The 22,026-nt window shown below is 37.0% G+C and overlaps 1 protein-coding gene across 1 annotated transcript in view; it reads left to right on the forward strand.

The window, feature by feature from the left end:
- Positions 1–22,026, forward strand: part of LOC149263916 (uncharacterized) — a 155,184-nt gene that overhangs the window by 57,934 nt on the left and 75,224 nt on the right. The window contains exon 3 of the mRNA XM_089426840.1: positions 7,520–7,617. Within this exon, the coding sequence (XP_089282966.1) occupies positions 7,520–7,617 (98 nt within the window). The remainder of the gene's footprint in view (positions 1–7,519; positions 7,618–22,026) is intronic.

The raw sequence follows: 22,026 nt of genomic DNA on the forward strand, positions 1-22,026 counted from the left end.
AGTTTCAAATCTATTGATTATGAAACTTTCCATATGGCATTGATCCATCCTCTCAGCGCCTGCTCCATTGCTAAAAACAAATGAATCAACAGATGCCCACACAAGCTCACATATATTGAATTTATCCACCAATCTCATGCAAGATTATTTGTAATCTTGGATTTTCCTCAACCTTCTCCAAACATTTCCCAGAGCTTGCCCATATGGGCCAAAGCCTTGATTACTCCCTATTGCATTGTGCAACCATAGATTAAGTCACCTAATTTGTGTTTTTGTTTGAGTTCGGCGCCTTGAAGTTTGACAGTAAACATTTTGGGAATAAAACTCTGGCATTAAGTTCGACATATTACAAAATTTGAAAATATATATAATAAAATTTAATATTCTCAAACTCGAGCTGTGGAGTAATTCACATGTTATGAATAACATATATATAAAAATAATACAAATAATATAAATAGTAATAGTTATAAATAAATGATTAATTAACTAGGTATTGAAGAGGCATGTCTTTAAGGACATGAGCGTTTGTGAAGGGGTACCTGCCTAGGTATATAAGCAAAACCTCACCCTCATTTGTAATCATCAACTCATATCCTCTATACATTTATGAACTTTGTTCGTTACATTGGTATCAGAGCCGTTCGATCCTCTGGCCACTCAACCGCTGCACAGAGATAGTTTGATCCGTCCTTTGGCAATCAATTTTCATCAACCTCGTTGCCAATGTAATTGAAGCATTTCGCTACACAGTTTTGGAGGTTCTCCATTTTGCCATTAGGCCTTTGGCCATTTAAAAATAAAAAAGGGTATTATATATATAGGAAATTAAAGAAAAGTAAAAAAAAGAAAAAGTCAAAAAAACATATAGACATACACACACACACACACATATATCATAAAAAATATATTTTAAAAATTTTATTATAAAAAAAAATTAAAAAAATAGGTTTCGCTGTCAGTCGCTGTCGATCAGACTCTCGTGGCCACTCCCTATCCCATCAACGATTTGCCGAACCCTCCAGAACCTGTCTTGCGTTGTTGTCGTTGCCCCTGATGCTGAATTCACGGACAGACACTGCCGGTCACCTTGTCCCCACTAACCCTCTGTTGATCTCGATCCTCAGTCGTTCAACCGCCACTGCTTCTCCACTGTTGACGTAGTAGAGCCAATGCTCCACATCTGTTGAAACCCCGCTGCAACAAGCCACTAGCACTTCTGTCGCACGCCACAAATCCACCTACCGAATCGCCATAATCATCCTTGTCCGCCTCCCACAACCGTTTTCCACCGCTAACCGTACACCACTATTGACAGTCCCGCAACCCACTGTACACACCACAATCATTTGTACAGAAGATCTGCTGCTCAAGTTTGCAAAATCTGTGACATTTTTTTTGGATTCCAACTGCTAAATTGAAGGAATGACCGTTATATTCAACCGTCGTGGGGAAGAAAAGCCGCAGTTTAGAGATTCGAGATCGTGATGGTTTAGTTGAGATTAATTCAAGGTTAACATATTAAAATCATAAAATTAATATATTAGAGTATATATAAAATAGTGATTATCAAATAAAGCTGAAAAAGGTATTTATAAAATAAAAATTATAACAAGGGTTGAACTATACGACATTATTAGCTTTAGGTATTTATAAAATAAAAAAAACTATAATAAGGGGTGAGCTTTATGACATTATTAGCTTTGAAAAAGTAGTTTTAACTTAAAATTTTCCTTTAAAAAGAAAAAAAAAGTTTAAAAATATTTGATCGTTCAAGTATTTAATTGGTTGAAGATTGGGTATTTAAAACAAGGGAAGAATTTTTTTTTTGAAGTTTAAGTAAGATATTACAGTGACTTTGATTGAAGGCAAAAATGGAGTTAATCACTAACGAGAAAGAAATGGAGTCTAATTCGGAAATGAAGGAAGGAAGACTTTCAAAAACTTCATATAACTATGCTTTAGTGCTATTTAAAATTAAAGGGACTATGGCAGGAAAAGATGTTCTTATTTCTCGCTTGTTAAAGATAAGAATTATATAAACCCTAAATTCTTTTCAAAAACTTCATATAACTATGCTTTAGTGCTATTTAAAATTAAAGGGACTATGGCAGGAAAAGATGTTATTTTTTTTTGAAGTTTAAGTAAGATATTACAGTGACTTTGATTGAAGGCAAAAATGGAGTTAATCACTAACAAGAAAGAAATAGAGTCTAATTCGGAAATGAAGGAAGGAAGATATTCAAAAACTTCATATAACTATGCTTTAGTGCTATTTAAAATTAAAGGGACTATGGCAGGAAAAGATGTTATTATTTCTCGCTTGTCGAAGATAAGAATTATATAAACCCTAAATTCGCTAACCGATTAGTGATTCTCGAGTCAAATATAATTGAAAAACAATATGACATAACTGATTTACAAATAAACATTGGGGACTATACATTTATATCACAATACTGTTCAATCCCTATGGGGTGATTGAGGTGACATATTTTTGGGTTCGCCCTGGATGGAATCACTGGGGTCCTTCCTCCTAAATACAAAGAAGTTTTTAACATTTTCTTACAGGAAGAAGAAAATAACGCTACAGGACATTACATTGAAACTAGATTCAGTAACACTAGAAGATATAAAAAATGTCTCAAAAATAATCCTTCAAGAAATTCAAAAGTCTATGCAAAATATGCAGAAGGAAGTTGACAAGATTATCACAAACAAAAACAAAGAAGTTACTCGTCTTAAGGATCACAACAAGAAATTACTGACATAAATTAAGAAACCTAAAAATGATAAGAAATCATTGAAAAACTAACTAGAAGAACTTATCATGAAAGGAGCATCGAAGTCTTCCGACATAACAATCCAAGTTGAAGAAAAAGGAATGAATATTGATCCAGTCAACTCCACAAGTCAAGATGAAGACAACCTATTACCGCTCAAACTAGCAGGGGGTCCTAGAGGGGCACTTGCTAGGTCAAGAACAACAATGAAGCTAAAGTCCACTGTGACCACAACTAAAGCTTCCTACTATTTATAGACTTTCATCGATGGGAGGAGACTCGATATATAGAGAATCACTTACGAATGATAGTTCAACTAAGATGGATGTGAAGTGATCTCGGGGACCCTTTCCTAGGGGAAGCTCAAGAATGGGACTTCCTTGCTTCTTAAGCAAGGTACAAGGGTTTCTAGGAGAAGGGGATGAGGATTTGAGGGCTAGGTTTAAGGAGTGTGAATTGTAAAGGAGCTTCCCAATCCCTAAAATCCTTATGGAACTTGGTTTCCCAAGTGGTTTTTGAAGAATTGACTTTGACAAGATATAGGACTACACAGGACCAAGTCGACCCAGGTTAGGTCAAGAGGAAGGAGTTCAACAACCAATGATAGACTTGACCTAAACAAGGAGGAGAAGGGATCAAAGAAGTTATCTTCACTTAAAGGTGCAAAATGATCCCTATGAGGAACTAGCCTAGGGAAACTTAAGGCAAAAACCAATCCTGAGGCTAGGGCTTGGGATATTTCACAACCCCACCGTTGAAATTTCCTCAAATTTGGAGGAGGCCTAGGAGAGACATCAACGCAATAGATGCCAAGAGATCGAAGTTTTTCTATGGGTGGTTTGTCGAGAAAATGATGCCTTAGGAGCCCTAACGTTGCTAGATCTAGAAGAAAGAAGGAGAGGTGAAGAAAAATGGTTCTTTAAGTGATCACCTTATGGTAGGCCAATGCCTAATCCTTTGGGGAGATTGGAGTCAAGAAGAATATGAAGGACAACTTCGCTTGTCATTAGGGCAAAGGAGAGTGACCTTAAAGCTTTTACACTTCGTTTGCAAGGTAAGATGGCTTGTCAAGATAAATTCAACCATAGAATTTTCCCTTGGAGAATTCGTTCAACATACATGGCCCATACATAGAGATATGCTATATAGAAACATAATTCCACAATTTTGCAATAAATGCATGCAACAACTAGCCCTAGTATAGCAAAAATATCATGATCAATGTATGTGACAAAGTAAAAGAGTAAATAACATTAAAATTGTACTTACATGTTAGAGAATATATCCAACCACCAATGAACTTGCCAATCAAGAAGCTCCAAGATAAGAAAAGACAATCCATACATCAAAATTCATCCATGCTCCAAAATTTTGTCCACCAAGAAGGAATAGCGAAAATCTCAAGAGAGATACAAGTCCAAACCAAGTGATGATGAGAAATTAACTCTCATCATTTGTACTTATACACTCCTAATGAGTTCAATTTAGCTACTTAAGCCTGCATTAGCCCCTAAAATAAAAATAATGTGCAAATAACTAACTTTTGGTGACGATCCCACCAAACTAGCTCATAAACAAAATAACAAGCCTCTCAAGAGGTCGAATGATCAATAGTACAACAAGTCATCAAGGAAATCGAGTAAAAGAGCTTACAGACCATGGACAACAAGTGGAGACTTTAATGGCATGCCCTTCCATAGTGGGCTTTGGCATGTGCTAATGTCTCCAAGCTCCAAATGGGGTTAACCAAGTATCCTATTAGGTGGTGTCTACCTTTAAAGGGGATAGTATGTCCAAGGTACATCCTTTAAAGGGGGGTGGCATGTGATAGAGAGATGAATGGAGTAGGGAATGAAAGGGGCAACCCTGGGTCACATGCTGGGGTACAAGGGTAGCTCATACAAGGGAAGCCCACACTTGGGTATATAATGTATAAGAGGTAGAAATAGTGGTACATGAGGTCCCCCGACCTTGATTTTTCCACCCTTCTTTATATGCCTTTTGCCTTTTATGATTTTTTATTAATTGAGTGCTTGGGGCTCAAGGGGTAAGAGCATTATGTGTGAGATATAGTAGTGGATACCCTTTTTAAGGTAGGGCGGTTCATTGCCCACTAGGGGTTGGGACAATCATGGGTTCCTAAATGATAAAGGAGCCTCATCTAGGGCCTGTAGGAACCAGGGTGATGGCCATGATGATGGGGTAGAGCTAATGTATTGGCTTTTTCCCATGTGCTAAATGTGTTTGTCCAGACCATCTTTTGTATTTTGTGGTACATCTTCCTGTTGAATGTGACCAATTATGCTTTTACTTTTCTTTTCAGCTACATCAACCTCTAGGGCATCATTCCAGGCCCGACCCAAGGTGTAGGCAAGGGGAAGGGGAAGGCTAACCCTATGTGGACCCATGTGGGAGAAATGATGAATGGGGTTATAATGAGTGGGAGGGGAGTGATATATGTGGATGAAGGAGCGGGACCACGCAACCAAAATCAGGGTTTCCCTTGTAGTACCATCCCTAAAGCCCAAGGGTTAGTAAAAGAGATCCCACGGGACTAGGGTCCAAGGTTAACATCCAAAAGAGGTCTAGGGGACAAGAGCACATACCTAGCCCACTCTTTCTGCCGAATCCCCCCATTAATCCATGCCTAGAAGTGTCCATGATAAGCAAACTACAATACTCAATTACCAAATGACAAGGCATACCTCTAGGTTCGAGAGGCCCACCTTCAAACATATTATCATGACAAATGGGTGAGGGACCACATGGTTGGCTCAGGCGGCGAAGAAATGGCACAATGAATGAGCTAGTTGGTGGCTACAAGGGGCTGCGGGCTACTGGCTGAGGACCATCTTGGAGAAATATTTTCTCCTAGGGATATCACCCACAAAATGGTGGGTAACACAACCCAAAGGAAGTAAAACCATATTAAGATGTTGCAGCTCAAGCAACGAAGATTTCAAGTGAAGACCCAATGATTAACCAAGTAACTTCCATACCTAAAGGAAATCAGATCACAAGATCTCCTTTTCTACACCTGAATCACAAGAACAAACATCTCAATCAGTTTGCGTATCTATATCACTGAAAACAAAAACAACAAATGTATGTTCAAAAAAATAATGATGTCAGCAAAATCCAGTTTGACAATAACAATTTATCCCAGCTATCAAGTAATTGCAAAGTTCCACAGAAGATTAATTTAGGATGGTCAGATCCCTTCTGAGTTCGACAATTTTACTTATCACTTCAAGGATCTTATCATCTTGTATCAACGAAGATGACAAATCAAAGAACTGTGAAAGATACAAATAGATTACAAAGACAAAGAATAGATGAGCGCCTTGTCACCAATAACCTTTGAGGACAACTTTCTGAAGAGGGAGGCAATGTTATAAATATAATATATATAAAAATAATACAAATAATATAAATAGTAATAGTCATAAATAAATGATTAATTAACTAGTAATTAGTATTGAAGAGGGTCGTCTCTAAGGACATGACCATTTGTAAAGGGGTACCTGCCTAGGTATATAAGTAGAACCTCACCTTCATTTGTAATCATCATCTCATATCTTCTATACATTTCCATATAAATATATTTGTCCTATCATGGATATTTTCATATTTCAGAGATTTCGAGTATTTTGCTACGTTTATGAACTTTGTTCGTTACATACTTGTATTATCAATGGATGTCTTCATCTTTGAAGTGTTCCGAACATTTCGTTGCGTATACGAACTTTGTTCGTTATATTACAATTTGAATCAAACTTGAAAGTGTGCATCATGCAATGGCACCAGCCACAAAGAAAATACAACTTGAATGTTTTGCAAGCCACAGTTATAGGTGTATTGTGCTTAAAAGTTAAAACTGTAGGCTCTTGAATCTCCCTAGCAGCTTGCTAGACTTGATCGAGGGCTCATGGCACCAATTCGGGAGTGTGGAGGTGACCTGTTGGACGTAGTCGAGACTCTTTCAAGGTCACAAATTCCGAGAGTGTGGAGGCAACAATCAAGACTCGAAGGCATTAATTGAACCTTGGTAATGGCAAATTAGGGTTTAGGATTGTAGTTTTAGGGTTTTCCTTTTTTTTTTTAAATTCATGAACCAAAAAGAACTGAGCCCCAGTCAACAATGAATTCAGATGGATTTTTTGATGTTAGTGTACAGATTTGAGTTTGCTTTGAGGTTCGGTGACCTCAAATGAATAAATTTGGATTCGGACTAAATTCGGTGAATTTTGAACTTAAAGGATTATGCTCCATGAACCTGGTGACATAGACCATAGGTTGCTTCCCCTTCCCTTCTGCCATCACATTCTTGTAGGAAGGAGGGGCTGATGGCTGGCCCCCCCGAACTTGAACCCATGCCTGATGCTCAAAACTCAAACCATAGCCCTAACTCCTTGGATCTATAAACATCTTGCTTACAATTACATGGTATGCAAGTGAAACAAATGACAATCAAATATTCTGCTTCATTCTTCCACACTTATTGCATTTTGTCTAAGTGCTCACAGTTAACCAACAGGTTACTTAATGTGGCCATATACAGTTAACTGGTGTTTCTTGATGCATTTCAAGAGTTTTAATGTCAATTTGTTTGCACTGTTGAGTTTCTTATTTATTTTGTAGAACAATAGAAGGCATTTGAGAGTTTCATCCATTTCTTTTGCTTTGTCCCCAACTAACTAGAATTCTAATTTCATTTTTCTGTAATGAAATAACAGATCTACGGGTTTTGAATGAATACCGACAAGTGCAAACATTTTCTGCTTTCAACAGTGTGTACAATGATAATGGCCTTTTTGGCATTCATGCCACTGCGGTAAGACATTTTATGTCTTTCAATCTGATTCTGGTTTTTTTGATATGCAAGTACAATCATTTAATATTGTAATGGTGGTTCCTTGTGCTATTTGAAATTTTTAATCTTATACCGTTCAGTAATCAAGAAAGCCTCTAAAATTGTACTGCTCCTAGAAATCCAATTGGAATTTTGTAACATCCTTCCCTCTGCTCACTAATAGCAGTCATATTAGTCAGAATTGGAGCTTGTTGAAATAGTGGAACACTCAGATTAATAAACCTAGTGGCCAGTGTGCACCTTGCTACCAGTTTGTGAAAATTGCATATCTCATTCTCGCATATAGGCCTCTGCAATCTGGAATCTGTTATTATTGGAAATAATCTTTTGGTGCCTTACTGTCAGTGTATTGATTTAGGACTACTCTTTTTCTTGTTGTATGGCATTGCAGAAAATTGTTGTGCCCCTGCTTGAAAGTAAATAAAAAACCTATAGGAGGTATACTTTAAAGTTTAAATTTATTAGTAGTAAGGTGTTGAAAAGTGTAACCAGGTTTGGTCTTCATAATTTGTATCAATTTGTATTATATGTAAAAATAAAAAAAGAAGAAAAAGACAAATTTATTTTTCAAGCATGGGTTTCATGCTCAAATCAAATTATTATTTTAGATTAGCATGTTTTTCATGCTTCTAGGATTTGTCGAGTCAAATTCCAATTTGGACCTATTGTAAAGAAAAAGGAAAAATAAATTTTCAAATTTTATTTTGGTCAAAATTTCCTCTAGAAGCCAAGTTGGCCCTGCCCCAGATGACAAGTCTGTTCAAAGTTTCGAACCCCTATGGACAAGTATAAATAGAAGGAAGTTGGAACTCATTTTGGACACACAATTTCGTATTAATGGTTCTGAAATATTGCAAAGAGGAATAACAAAGAAGAGAAGGGACAAAGTCTGAAATTGAAGAAGAGTTTCTCTTGAAGTTTGATCTGTGGAAGTTCTGCCTTATCACATCTATTATTGAAGATTTGTTGCTGGTCTCTTGTTGATGGATTTGCTGTGCAAAAAGGAGGGTTTGACTTGGCATCTAGAGGGTTGAAGTCTTTCTATGGTCATGGGTCTTGGACATCTCATTTTGATCTGATTCTATAAGAAGAGAATTTTTCTGGGTTTTCCCCTTGAAGGGGTTTTCCCCTGGCTTGGAGCCTATATCTTGTGTTCACTGATTTTCTTGTGATCTTCATGTTTTGTACATTTGATAATTGTTTGATGAAGAAGAACATTATTAAGTTAATAAGAAGCCAACATATTTCACAAGCAGTTACCAAAGAAAGATAAATCTAATCTAATTTGTAAGCCTCTCGATTTCTCAACATAGTTTTAGAGCTAAGGTTTGGCAAATGAGGCCTAGAGATTTCATTCTGTTGGCATTTGGATTGATACATTCATGAAGGTCTTTAGATCTCTCTCAATGGTTTGGATCTTCCTTTCTTATGGCTTGCATTACACAATGTGGCTTGTTGTTTTTGTGGTCTGCACTGTATTCTTCTGTGGATCGAACTTTACAGTGGATGTCAATATCTCGCATTTGATGTATCAAAGGCTCGCTAAGATTTGCACCTGTGGTTCGTTATATTTTGACTCCCACAACATACAGTGCTTGGATCTACCTCTTTAATAATCACAGTGGTTCAAACTTCATATAAATGGTTCGCAATAGTAATCTCTGTGCATTATGGCACATTTGATCTCGCACAATGACACATTGCTTTTCATCACAATGTGATACACATATCTTGCACTCTGAAATGTCACTTGATTTTCTTTGGTTCGATTAATTTTAAGGATCTCGCACTCATATACACTATTGGCTCGCTCCGTGATACGTATATGGAATGGCATCGCATTGTGGTGCATATATGGGACAATGGCATCATTTATATACAGTGACGTGATAGTGGTTTAGATCAACAGTGGTTTGATGTAATTCTGTGGATTGTTTTTAGAATCTTGCATAATCCTTCCCACAGTGGCACTGTTTTGCATCAATGTTTGACATCGCATCTCTGTAGACTATTCTCTATGACATTGCATTTTGTGAATTGGCACTCTACAAGTGGACTCACATTGTTTCTTGGGCTCGGTATATCATATATAACGGATTGCATAACTCAGCAGATCGCATAATTATGTGGATCGTATAACTCTGGCATCACAATGGATCACCTAGCTATGACATCGCTATACAGTGGAATGCATAATAGTAGCATAGCTCACATCGCACAGTGGCATAGTGGCATCACCTATGGCTTGCTTCATAATTCATGACTTGCATTTATCAACTATGACTTATATTAACTCTCTATGGGCTCATATTTATGTTCTATGGTGGCTCTCTTTTGGTATGACTCGAATTGTACTCAATCTCTGCTATGGCTCCCATTTGGATTGTTGACATCACATTACTATGGTTCAAATCTATACACCATGGCTCATTTCAGTATCTCGCTTTTATTGTGATCATATTTGTGATTGCTCGCACTGCACAGTGGTTTGTTATGACTCAAAATACAATTTCATTGCACTCATCTCTGAAGTTTGACCATACCACTTTGATTATGAATTATTCACGGTGGCATGACGCTTCATTGACTCCGAGTAATATCAATGGCATCACATGTAGGCTTCACGTTTGTTGTAAAAAAGGCATCATTGCGTAGTAGTTTCGTTCTTATGCACAGTGACATCATTTGGCACGAATGCCAACGTGTGGCATCATCATGGTTCTATACAGTAGCATTGTTTAGCAGCAATGTTTGTGACTTGAAGACTTGATAATGGCCCTATGGCCTACCAATAATCTTGAGGATGAGACAGAGTTTTACATGACAATGATTTAAATTACAAAGAGACTGTAATACCCTTGATATCAATATGACAGTGAACTCGATATGGCAGCTGTGAACTTGATGTTTTGACAATGACTTATAGCAATTATCTTCATGTAAAGACAGTCATCTAATGAAGTGCGACAAGAACTCTATTGTGAATTTTCTATGAGTAGAAGAAAGACTTACTCCATTAATGAGTCTGACTTGAAATGAATAATTCTTTCGGATTAGATCACAGTTGAAAGCACATAAATTTGAGTCACCTTGTTTGAAGAAGGAAGCAGAACTATGAACGCAGAGATCTTGGAAATCTGTGACAAAGGACTTTGGAAAATATATGTGTATATCACTTTGGAAAATATATGTGTATATCATAGCCTAGCTTGAAGGATGTTGAACTAAGGAACCTTTGTTGAGGATGAACCTCATTAGAGGGTTCGAAACGTCGACCAGTAAATATTGATTATGTGATTAATCCGAAAGTCAGTTTCAGATTCAATATGGATCACAAAAGTTTGAAATCAAAGATATGCATTTACTGAAGGATGATTGAACTTGACAAAGAAGAGATAAGGTAAAAGTTGCAGAGGTATGTATAACTGTTGTGTGCATTTCACGTGTCAAGAATAAAGGGTCTAGAGTTTGGTGAAGACTAGGTCCTGTAATCATGCATAAAATTTTTGTAGAAAGTAGAATTTTGCAATAAATGATTAGTCTTGATGACTATGAAGTTTCTAGGGTTTACATTGAACTTGCAATTCCTTTCGTGACAAATTTTGAAGACCTTAGAAATCTAGGGTTCTGCAACTAACTTCTATGTGTGGTTGTATAACTCTGCTAGTTTGTAAGTGATATGTCTTGGGCCTTGGCATCTAGGGTTTGTAAACCCTAACAAAGCATGTAATAAAAGGAGAAACCCTAGAAATTGAAACCCTAACTGATTGCTTCCGTTGTGAAAGGAAAAGGAACCTAGTTCTTTAGAATGACAGGTTTTATATCTTGATGATGTGAAGACAAACTTTGATGAAAAGGGATCGAAGATTAAGAGGGAGTCAACCTTCCTCCAAGGATAAGTATTTAACATCTTTCTAATTATTATGTGTGTTACTATCTTTATATTTTGTCTCCTTGTTCTTTCATAAGTCTTCTAACCAAAGTTACAGGTCAACGCAAGTTCTATGTAAAACTTGACTAAGTAGATGAAAGACTTCAAGGAACGTGGCATAGCATGAAGATTGTAAAGGAAGGAGCAAAAGACTATTAGATGGCAAAAACTTTACTAACTTCAGATGGAGAGAAGGAGTTGTAAAGATCCTAATGATTACAATATTGAAGCTTGCCAATTGGTTCGTTCCAAATTGATGATCGAAAGAGCGTGAAGCAGAACTCTGTTGCAATATGAAATAGACCATGCAAAGGAATATTGATATCTGAAACAACAGAATTTGACATCTTGATGAGAAAGACCGTCATGATTTGCATTGGTAATAACAAAAATATGTGCACTACAAAGGCAGAACGGGTAGTAGACACAAGAGAGCTGGTTGACCATAATGGATTCGATGTTGATCTAGAAGAAGTTCACTTTTCAGTTGAATAGAAAAATCTACAATGGAGTTCTACATTGATTGGTTTGACTAGATACTTTTTAATGACAAAGATATTACAAATGATCGTTGATGGAAAGTGATAAGTAAGTTGATGGTGAGGACCTTGTCACAAAGATAAAAGTTTGGTTCCACAACATCTAGGAAGGTCGAAGTTGCTGATGAACGAAACAAACAAAGCTAATGGTTGAAGTCTCCCTTGTTAAGAGGGAGCAAAAATTACCTCCCACATTGAGAGGGAGTGATGAGGGACACCACATTCTCCATGTGTCATGCACTAGACTAGGACTAACAACCATAAGTCTTAGTGAAGGCACTGGTAAGGATAATGGAGGATTGGATAAGTATCTGTGACCAACACTCTTTTGAGGATCCAACAGGGTATTCAAGATAAGAGTGGTCGAAGAGGACCGATATTCTTTGAGGATTGAAAATCCAAGATAAGAATAGTCATATGGACATACTTGCTGAACATCTGGATGGGGTATGTGCCTTGTGAGGTAATGATGATGGTGTCTATAGTCATTGCCTCCCTAGCATTGTGCTCTAATCTTGTGGAGAGATAGAGCTTGTTAGTCAAGGCCTTGCTATGTTGACAATGCTGGTCATGATGTTGAAGATGGCTTATCAATCCGACTCTTCTTATGAAAATATTTCAATTTGAGTATCCTTGTACCTTATTGTAGAATTATGAATACCTTCCTAGTTAAGAAGGAGTGTTGAAAAGTGTAACTAGGTTTGGTCTTCATAATTTGTATCAACTTGTATTTATGTAAAAATCAAATTATTATTTTAGATAAGCATGTTCTTCATGATTCTAAGATTTGTTAAGTCAAAGAGTCAAAGTCCTATTTAGACCTATTGTAAAGAAAAAAGAAAATTTGAAATTTGAAATTTTATTTTGGTTGAAATTCCCTCTAGAAGCTATAAGTCGGCCTTGACCCAGAAGACATGTCTGTTCGAACCCCTCTAGACAAGTATAAATAAAAGGAAGTTGGAGTTCATTTTGGACACACAATTTCGTCTGAATAGATTTGAAATATATTAGAGAGGAATATCAAAGAAGAGAAGGGACAAAGTCTGAAATTGAAGAAGAGTTTCTCTTGAAGTCTGATTTGTGGAAGTTTTGCCTTATCACATCTCTTGTTGAAGATTTGTTGTTGGTCTCTTGCTGATGGATTTGTTGTGCAGAAATGAGGGTTTGACTTGGCATCTAGAGGGTTGAAGTCTTTCTGTGGTCATGGGTCTTGGACATCTCACTTTGACCTGATTTTATAAGATGACAATTTTTTTGGCTTTTCCCCTTGGAGGGGTTTTTCCCTGGTTTGGAGCCTATATCTTGTGTTCACTGTTTTTCTTGTGATCTTCATGTTTTGTACATTTGATAATTGTTTGATGAAGAATGACATAATTAAAACATTAAGAAGCCAACAAATTTCACAAGCAGTTATCAAAGAAAGAGAAATCTAATCTAATTTGTAAGCCTTTCGATTTCTCAACATAAGGAAGGGATCGATTATCATTGTTGTGGTATTTTATAGAATGAAGGCTTGCACTATAAAAAGATAAAACAAGCTTTAATAATACAAATAATGTGTAATGTTTGTGCTCAACCTTGAGCTGATACATAGTATTTAAAAAAAAATCAATATTAATAATAAATAAATATTTTAATGCTGGCCCCGTTACCGCAAAATTTAGCAGGCCTAGTGCAAAAGTCTCACTAGGCAGATCCAGACCCCAGGGCAACAATGGATTGGCTACCACTATCACTTCAACAGTCTTAATCTTGCTATTTAGTGGGTTTTAAACCACCAGGGAGGCTTCCCTATGGAGATCACCTAAATATATTCAATAAGAAGGGTTTAGGGTGATGGATGAGGTCTAGTGACTGTGATAAGGTATTGGAAAAGCCTGGAGGGCTGAGATATTCTTTGCCAAAGTACAAGCACACTGTCCTTAGACCACTTAAACAAATTATAGGGCTGTTATAAGTTAGAGTTTGATAGATTTTTAATGATATTGCTTGCAATGCCATATAACAACCAGAGGAAATAGTCTTACAATGATTAATCAACAAAGGATTGAGACTATTGATTAGATATGTAGAGTTTGTGGTTTTGCAATGGAGTTTTTATGGTCGAAACATGCATAAAACAACAATATAATGATAATATCAACCCTAGAAAAAGGGTTTTAACACGCAATAAATGCTAGATTTTCTCTTTTTTGACAATTGTTTAATGCAGTTCCTACTTGGAGGGTGATAACACATTAACTAAAATTACTTTTTAGTGATATGTCAAAGGCATACTAACCCTAACCCTAGATATCTAGAATCTAACAGAGGAGAGAAATTTGTAAAAATAGAAGGTTTGATCATCACCACCTAGGCTAGTGCCCTGGTCTAAATGGGGAATGGAGACTTCTAGGGCAAATTCAATGAGGACGACCTTGTTGAAGAGGGTGAGATGATAAAGGCGTTTACTTACAAACACTAAGGGCTTCCTTTTTAGGGAGATTTTAAATTTAAGAGATGCACAACTTGGAGTTCTCTTAAATGGTTCAAGAAAAACGATTTTGCATACCTAAGAGGAGCAAGATCAACTTAGTAATTTTAACCATGGAACATGTAGAAACCCTACTTCAAACAATATAACATGCAAAATATAGAAAATATTCATTGAACTTACAAAATTTCCACAAGAATCTCTTCAATCAATACCAAGAAACCAACTTCAAGTAGAATTCCTCCGTGATAAATTCGCACTAAAGAGCTACATTGTGTTTAAGTAGAAGAGAGAAAAAGCTAATGTGCATTTTTAAAAGAGAGAGAAGCGTGATAATGAATGATGATCCAAATGAAATGGGACCTCCCTCTATTTATATGAGGGCAACCAAGTCTCATTCTCATAATTTTACAAGTAAAAACCCCTAAAAATTTCACTTGAGCATTCAACAAGCTCAGAAGTTCACAAGCCGATCTTAATATAGCTCAAAAGCATAACAAAATGCCAAAATTAGTCCACACGTGGGAAATAAAGGTCTTCACGATGACATCATCCTATAGAAATGATCAAGATTCATCATATATGTGATGAATAGCTCCACAAGTGCTCCTCACTCCATGAGATCCTCTAAAAGCATGGGTACATCTCCAAAAAGTGCATCCCTCAACCATGACATCGTCCATAAAGAGGCCTACCCTTCTAGGGTTTGTGGCGGCGATGTTGCATCTGCAAGGAAAACCTTGGGGTCCAAGGAGAATGTGCAAGCCCTCCCAAGTTGTCTCAATGACAATCATCCTCATTTAGGCTCCAAAACAAGCAATGTCCATCAAACAGGGTCAAGGCAAGCTTGGGGGTGTCCTGGGTCCATTTAGGCACATCATTAAGTAGCCCAACACTTAAGCTCTATGGCCCAATGTGTCATCATCTGGATGTACACGAGGGGGCGTAACATCATGTGGAATCATCTCAAATCATAATGCTCGTCTTTGGAGGGGCAACACTAAAGTATCAAGGTGATCTATGCTCTTAGACTGTGGTAAATCGTCCTTTGGATTGGTGTTGAAGAGAGATCTTTGCTACTATGAGAATGCCACTTGACACAAACTCCTCAAGATCAAGTGAGATCAATAATCATTAGGGACAAAAACCATTAGAGCTTCATAGTGGACATATCTAATTCTAAGGGCACAAGAATACTTTACACAAAACTCACCTTCAGATGTCTAATTAGATCAGGACTTGTGAGCAAGATACCTCAATTATGTTAGTGATAATTAGGTCAATGACTCTATTAGGTGTTTCCAACCCCAAGGGGAATGACATGTCCTAGGTTAGCCCATCAATCCATAAATGCGTGTGAGAATAATGGTTATGGAATGGGAAGGACTTCAAGGCATGGGCCATAGCCATGAGGCCAGCTAATGAAGGTCCAACATCCTGAGTGTACTAATGTAAGGAGGGAGCAATCATGGTGGGATGAGGTACTCCTTTCCTCGACTTTCTTTTTCCACCCCTCTAATGTGCATTTTACTTTAATGGTTTGCATTTATTTGGTGCATAGCTTAGGAGCCCAAGCTTGCTTTTATATTTTTCCAATACCCCTTTAAGATGTAGCAACTTCTTGCTCATTAGGGTTGGGACTTTCAAGAGTTCCTTTCTTTGAGATGAAGCATTAAATGCTTGAGGATCTAGGTGATGGCTAATGAGGGGGGGTAGTGCTCATGCTAGGCTTTTGCCCATGTGCAAAATATTGTCCTAGCCATCTTTTGTATCTTACATTTTCTTTCATTGTGGCTTAATATGCTTTTAACTTTCTTTTAGTTGCATCAACCTTTGAGGGCAAGTTTCGGGGCCTTGACTCAAGGATGGGGATAAAAGGGTGCCAATCCTAATGACTAGTGACCACCATTCCAAAAAATGGAGATGGATAACAGGGAGAGATGGAAAGTGGTAAGTATGGATTACGTTGGACATGCTATATCAACCAATGCCTTCCAAGTAGTGCCCTTCCTAAACCCTAAGGACTCAGAAGAGGTCCCATTGGAGTAGATTCAAAGACTAACCTGCCAAGTGAAGTGCGAGAACAAGAATACAATTGAGATTGGTAATCATCCTATTTTCGCTGTGATCCATATTAAATTATTAATATGCCTATAACATTAAATGAAAACACACGATCTCAAGAATGGTTAGAGTAACTACGGATAGATGACCTACCTTCCTTAAAGAAGAACTGCCAGATGGGAGAAAGATCTGATCAGAGTGATAGGTGGAGAATTTGGGCATAGTGTTATGTGCTGACATCATGTGGTTGCTGGCTGGCTAGCCGTCTATAGAAAAATTTTCTCCTACAAGTTACCCACTTTTTGGTGGGTAATAGATCCCAAGTAAAACACACACACACACATATATAAAGATATTGAAAAATCACAATGGGTTAACTTAATCAATTTGAAGGCTCTGTTTCAAGTTGGAGTTTGCTGTGAGGTCTTCATTTTCAAGTTTGGCTGAGGATTGAGTCTAGTTGAGACAAGGTTACCAATTGCTACTGTGGCTAGTTGTTGAGTCACCCTTCATCCAACTATTTCAGGAGGAGGGGGAATTCTATGAGGTTTTCCCTATATATATATATGTATATGTATATAAAGAGAGAGAGAGAGAGAGAGAGAGAGAGAGAGATCGAAATCGAAACTAAATAATGGTGAGCTACATTCTACAACCTAGTATGAGTGAGATGTGTAATGTTTGTGCTTAACACTTGCATGAAACGTGGTATAAGCTGGCCCAATATAATATTCTAGATAAACTTCAAAATATAGCATAAATATTTTTATAAGAAAATAATACTGAGCATTCATTTGTAGACACGCACACCCACACATCATCATTTATCCATTTTAACTTAGGATCTTTTAAGCATTGAGAGATTTTTATGTTGATTTTTTTTTATCCTTCCCAATGCTCAATAGATCCAAGGCTAAGAGGGATCTATGCTGGTTAATATTGTCAAGGCTACATGATGCATTCCAACATTCAACAAAGGGCTCGAACTTAGGCTATTGGTTTATACTGTGAATGAAAAAATGTTAAATTTTATTTACATGTGCTTTTGTTGTTCAAATAGTTCCCTTCCTATGTTGGAATACAAAACCATTTTCAAGTGATTGTAGTGTCTGAACTTTGCATGGTCGCGGGGAAACTTTTAGCTTCAAAGAGTCACAAGTTGGACTTGTGATAGAATTTGGACATTGAGGAAGGAGAGCAATACAATGCTCAACATTGTCATGTTTTCTTGTATCATCTATCTAATTGCCAACCGTGTTATTATTATCTAACTTAAAAAATGTATGGCCTTTTGTTTTCCTTGCTCAATGTTTTCACTTTTGGCTACGTTATCTTTACCATTGAAAATGAGAATTTTATTTGTTAAGCAAACCAGGTTTAAAACATCAAGTAGTTAGTATTTCTAAGTTCTAACAACCTCCTTAAAAGTAACTCTGGAGGAGAAATGCGAACCACATGCCCTTAGAAGCAATTTGAAAGTTTGTTCATTCAATACTCAAAATTGCTTAAATTAGGTCTTGGATATTCCATTTATTATAGTATAATTTACTTTTTTTCTTTTTAAACTTATCACAATAAGGATGAGTTTCATTTAATGCCTGTATTTGTGTGTGTTGACCAATTAATGACAAAAGGCTTGCACTCAATGGTGATAGATGTTTCCAAGGTGACACCTTATTGTACAGGTTGTTAGATTGAAGGGAACAATGTAAATGTGCATGGGTAACTTGATTGATGATATGTATTTATAGTGTTTAAATGATATTGTATTGTAAAGTGACTTGCATTTTCGTATTGATGATCGATTTGATGATGCATGCACTAAAAATTTATTGGTGATTTATGTTATATGAAAACGTGCAACTGTGTATGAACAACTTTAGTGATGATGCATACATTTTGATTATAGATGACTTCACTTATATTGGTTGAAGACATATTGGCTTGGACATATTGGATAATCATCGTGATTTCATGTAGGTTGGCATTGTATAAAACTATAAACAGACATTTCAAGAAGCACAAATCAAAGTGAGAGTGCCATCCCCCAAAAATACTTGGGAGCATTTTTCATAATATACATTTTAATGCATATATATTCATATAAAACATGCAAAATACCAAAGTAGTTGCTGAAATGATGAAAACATACATAATTGTGCTACTTGTCTATGTTATTATGAAGTTGTAAACATGGCATCATAGTAGAATCTAGATTAATCATAGGGCATCGACTATTACTACATAGATAACATTGACCATATTGCAATTGCGGTTACAAAGTACAAACTTACAAAGATTTAAACTACAATCAAATAATATGAAGTAGAGTAGACTATGAAGTTATGAAAGGAAATAGGCCCATGACCAACGAGTTATGCTTAGAAAATAGGCCTATGACTAAAGAGTGCTGCTTAGAAAATAGGTCTATGAGCAAAGAGTTATGCTTAGAAAATAGACCATGTGCCTAATTTCCAAAATAGGTATTTGAAACTGAAGTTTGGAAACTGAGAACTCTAATATGATAGCTAAATATGTGAGAAAAGAGACAATTATTCTAGTCTACTATGTATTTTTCCTTCTTGTTGGCTTTGCTACCGCAAAATCTAACAAGTCTAGTACAAAACCCCATTAGGAAGAACCAAACTTTGTGGCAACATGAGAAGTGGGTGCCACTGTCACCTCAAAAACCTCTCTTTCTCTTTAGTGGTATTTAACCACAAAGGAGGCTTCCCTAATTTCACCTAAAGGGTATTCAATGATAATGGCTCAAGGTGATTAATATGAGGTCTAACAAGTGGGATAAAGTATCGACAGAGCCTAGAAGGCCTAAATGTTCTATACTAAATATCAAGTACTCTATTCCTAGACCAATTTAAACGCTGTTATAAGTTAGGGTTTTGCTGATTTTCAAAATAGGGTGCACGATGTCATATAATAGCAAGGGAAAAGGCTTTTGAATGAATATTCAACAAAGGAAGCAAGACCTTCCAATAGACACCAAGGATTAGGGGTTTTTAGAGTAGTTCTATGTTGAAAATGTTAGGCCAATAGTAACTCTGAATGAAATTGTTTTATTTGCATTAAGATAGAACATGGATATATACAAGAAGAAGAGGGAGACTATTGGGTTTCATCTCCTAATGTCTCTTAGTCTTCTAACTTCCTATATTTATGTTATTTACAATATTTACATAATTTTCCTAATCCCAAAGATTAGGTGTCAACATTCCCCCCTTAATATGAAGGGATGATGGTGAGTCCAAGCATCATTCTGAATCTTTCAAACTTTTCTCTTCCAAACGCTTTGGTGAAGATGTCTGCAATCTGCTCATTTGTGGAACAATGCCTTAGGTGGATTGTTTTGGCCTCAACATGATGTCGAATAAGATAGTATTGATGTGCTTCATTCAATCATGGAACTTTGGGTTCTTGGCCAACTTTATTGCAGAAGTGTTGTTAATCAAGAGAGGAGTTGAATGCACTTGGTTGTCCTGCAAATCTTCCAAAATTTTCCTGAGCCACACAATTTCCTTCGTTGCTTCAGTTGCTGCCACATATTCTGCCTCAGTTGTGGAATCTGCTAGAACTGATTGTTTGCATGACCTCCATGAGACAACTCTTGATACAAGACTCATAACATAACATGAAGTAGATACTCCAGTTTCTTTATCTCCATCGAAATCTGAATTAGAGTATCCAATTAAGCTGAAGTCACCCACCTGTGTATACTTGAGTCCAAAGTCTTGAGTTCCCTTCAAGTACTTTAGAATGCTTTTTGCAACAGAACAATGACCCTCACAAGGCTTTTGCATAAACCCGGAGAGGATTCCAACAACAAATGAAATGTTTGGTTTGGTAGTTGAGACTTTCTACAAGCTGTCTGTTCTTTGTTGCATCCTCAACTTATTTTCCTTTAGTGGATGTGAGCTTTAAATTCTGTTCCATTGGAGTAGTCAAAGGATTGCACTCAACCATGCCAAACATGTTCAACAGATCTCCAATGTACTTCTGAGAGAGGAATATAAACTTTAGATGCTCGGTTACTTCAATACCAAGATAGTAGTGAACATAGCCCAAATTTGTCATTTCAAAACCTTTTCTCAGTTCTTTCTTTATGGATGCAATGTAGTTCACATTATTCCATGTCATCAAAAGATCATCTACATACACCACAAGATATACAACTGTGTTGCCAACTTTCTTGACAAACAAAGTTGTATCTTCAAGATCATAATGTTTGAAATTGAGTTTCAGAAGATGCTTAGTTAATTTCTCGTACTAGGCTCGCGGTGCTTGAGGCCATACAAGGATTTGACAAGCTTGCATACTTTGTGTTCTTGACCCTTCACAACAAATCCTTCTGTTTGGGACATAAAGACATTCTCTTTTAGATCTCCATTCAAGAAAGAAGTTTTTACATCCATTTGATGGACTTTCCAACCGTTTTATGCTGCCAAGGCAAAGAGTGTCCGAATGGTAGCCCATTTTGCTGTGGGGGCAAAAGTCTCCTCATAATCGACCCCTTCCTTCTGTGCAAAACCTTTTTCCACAAGCTTGGCTTTGTGCTTGTCAAGTGAGCCATTTGCTTTATACTTGTTTTGAAGAACCACTTGCAGCCTATTGGTTTGGTTCCCAATGGAGGATCAACCAGCTTCCAGGTGCCATTCTTTATCAAAGCATCATATTCTTTTTGCATTGATTCTTTCCATTCATCATGAGAAGCGACTTCTTTGAAGGAAGTTGGTTCGAAAACTGGAGACAAATTTAGATCACAATCATAAGAAACATCCATATCACCTCCATTCTGTCTGGTTGAGTTTCTTGTTCTTGTCTTTCCAACCTCATCAGGATGAACACTTTCGAGTGTCTTTGTTAGCCATTTTGGAGGACCTTTATGAGATGGTCCAGGCTGCTCAGTTGACTGAGATGGGGCTGAATCAAGATTTAGTCTCCCAATTCTATCAATCACATCACACTCAAAGTGTAATCTGTTAGAAATACTGAGAGGGGGGGTGAATCAATATTTCTTTTTAATTGTTACTTTTACCAGTTAGATCATTTATATTTATAACACAAAATGAACAATAAGATTAAATACTTTTATTAATTTTTTTTCACAACAAATCAAGTACAATGTATATAGGGCTTCAACCCTAGATGAAGACACCGATCTTCAAACTCCCAAGCTCCATCCTGGTGCCAAGCACCAACTTGGGCTTTTGTGAGGCTTTGACCTCTAGGGCGTCGACCCTATCTTCTCATGGCACCAACCTTGCGTTTAGAGGCTCCAACCCCTAGGGCACCAACCCTTCTCTGGTACAGATTCCGATCTGGTTTCTTGAGGACTTCGATCCTCTAGG

This window comes from Pinus tabuliformis, chromosome 6, assembly GCF_031772625.1.
Source record: "Pinus tabuliformis cultivar Carrire ecotype Pingquan chromosome 6, CPIR1, whole genome shotgun sequence".
Taxonomy (NCBI): domain Eukaryota; kingdom Viridiplantae; phylum Streptophyta; class Pinopsida; order Pinales; family Pinaceae; genus Pinus; species Pinus tabuliformis.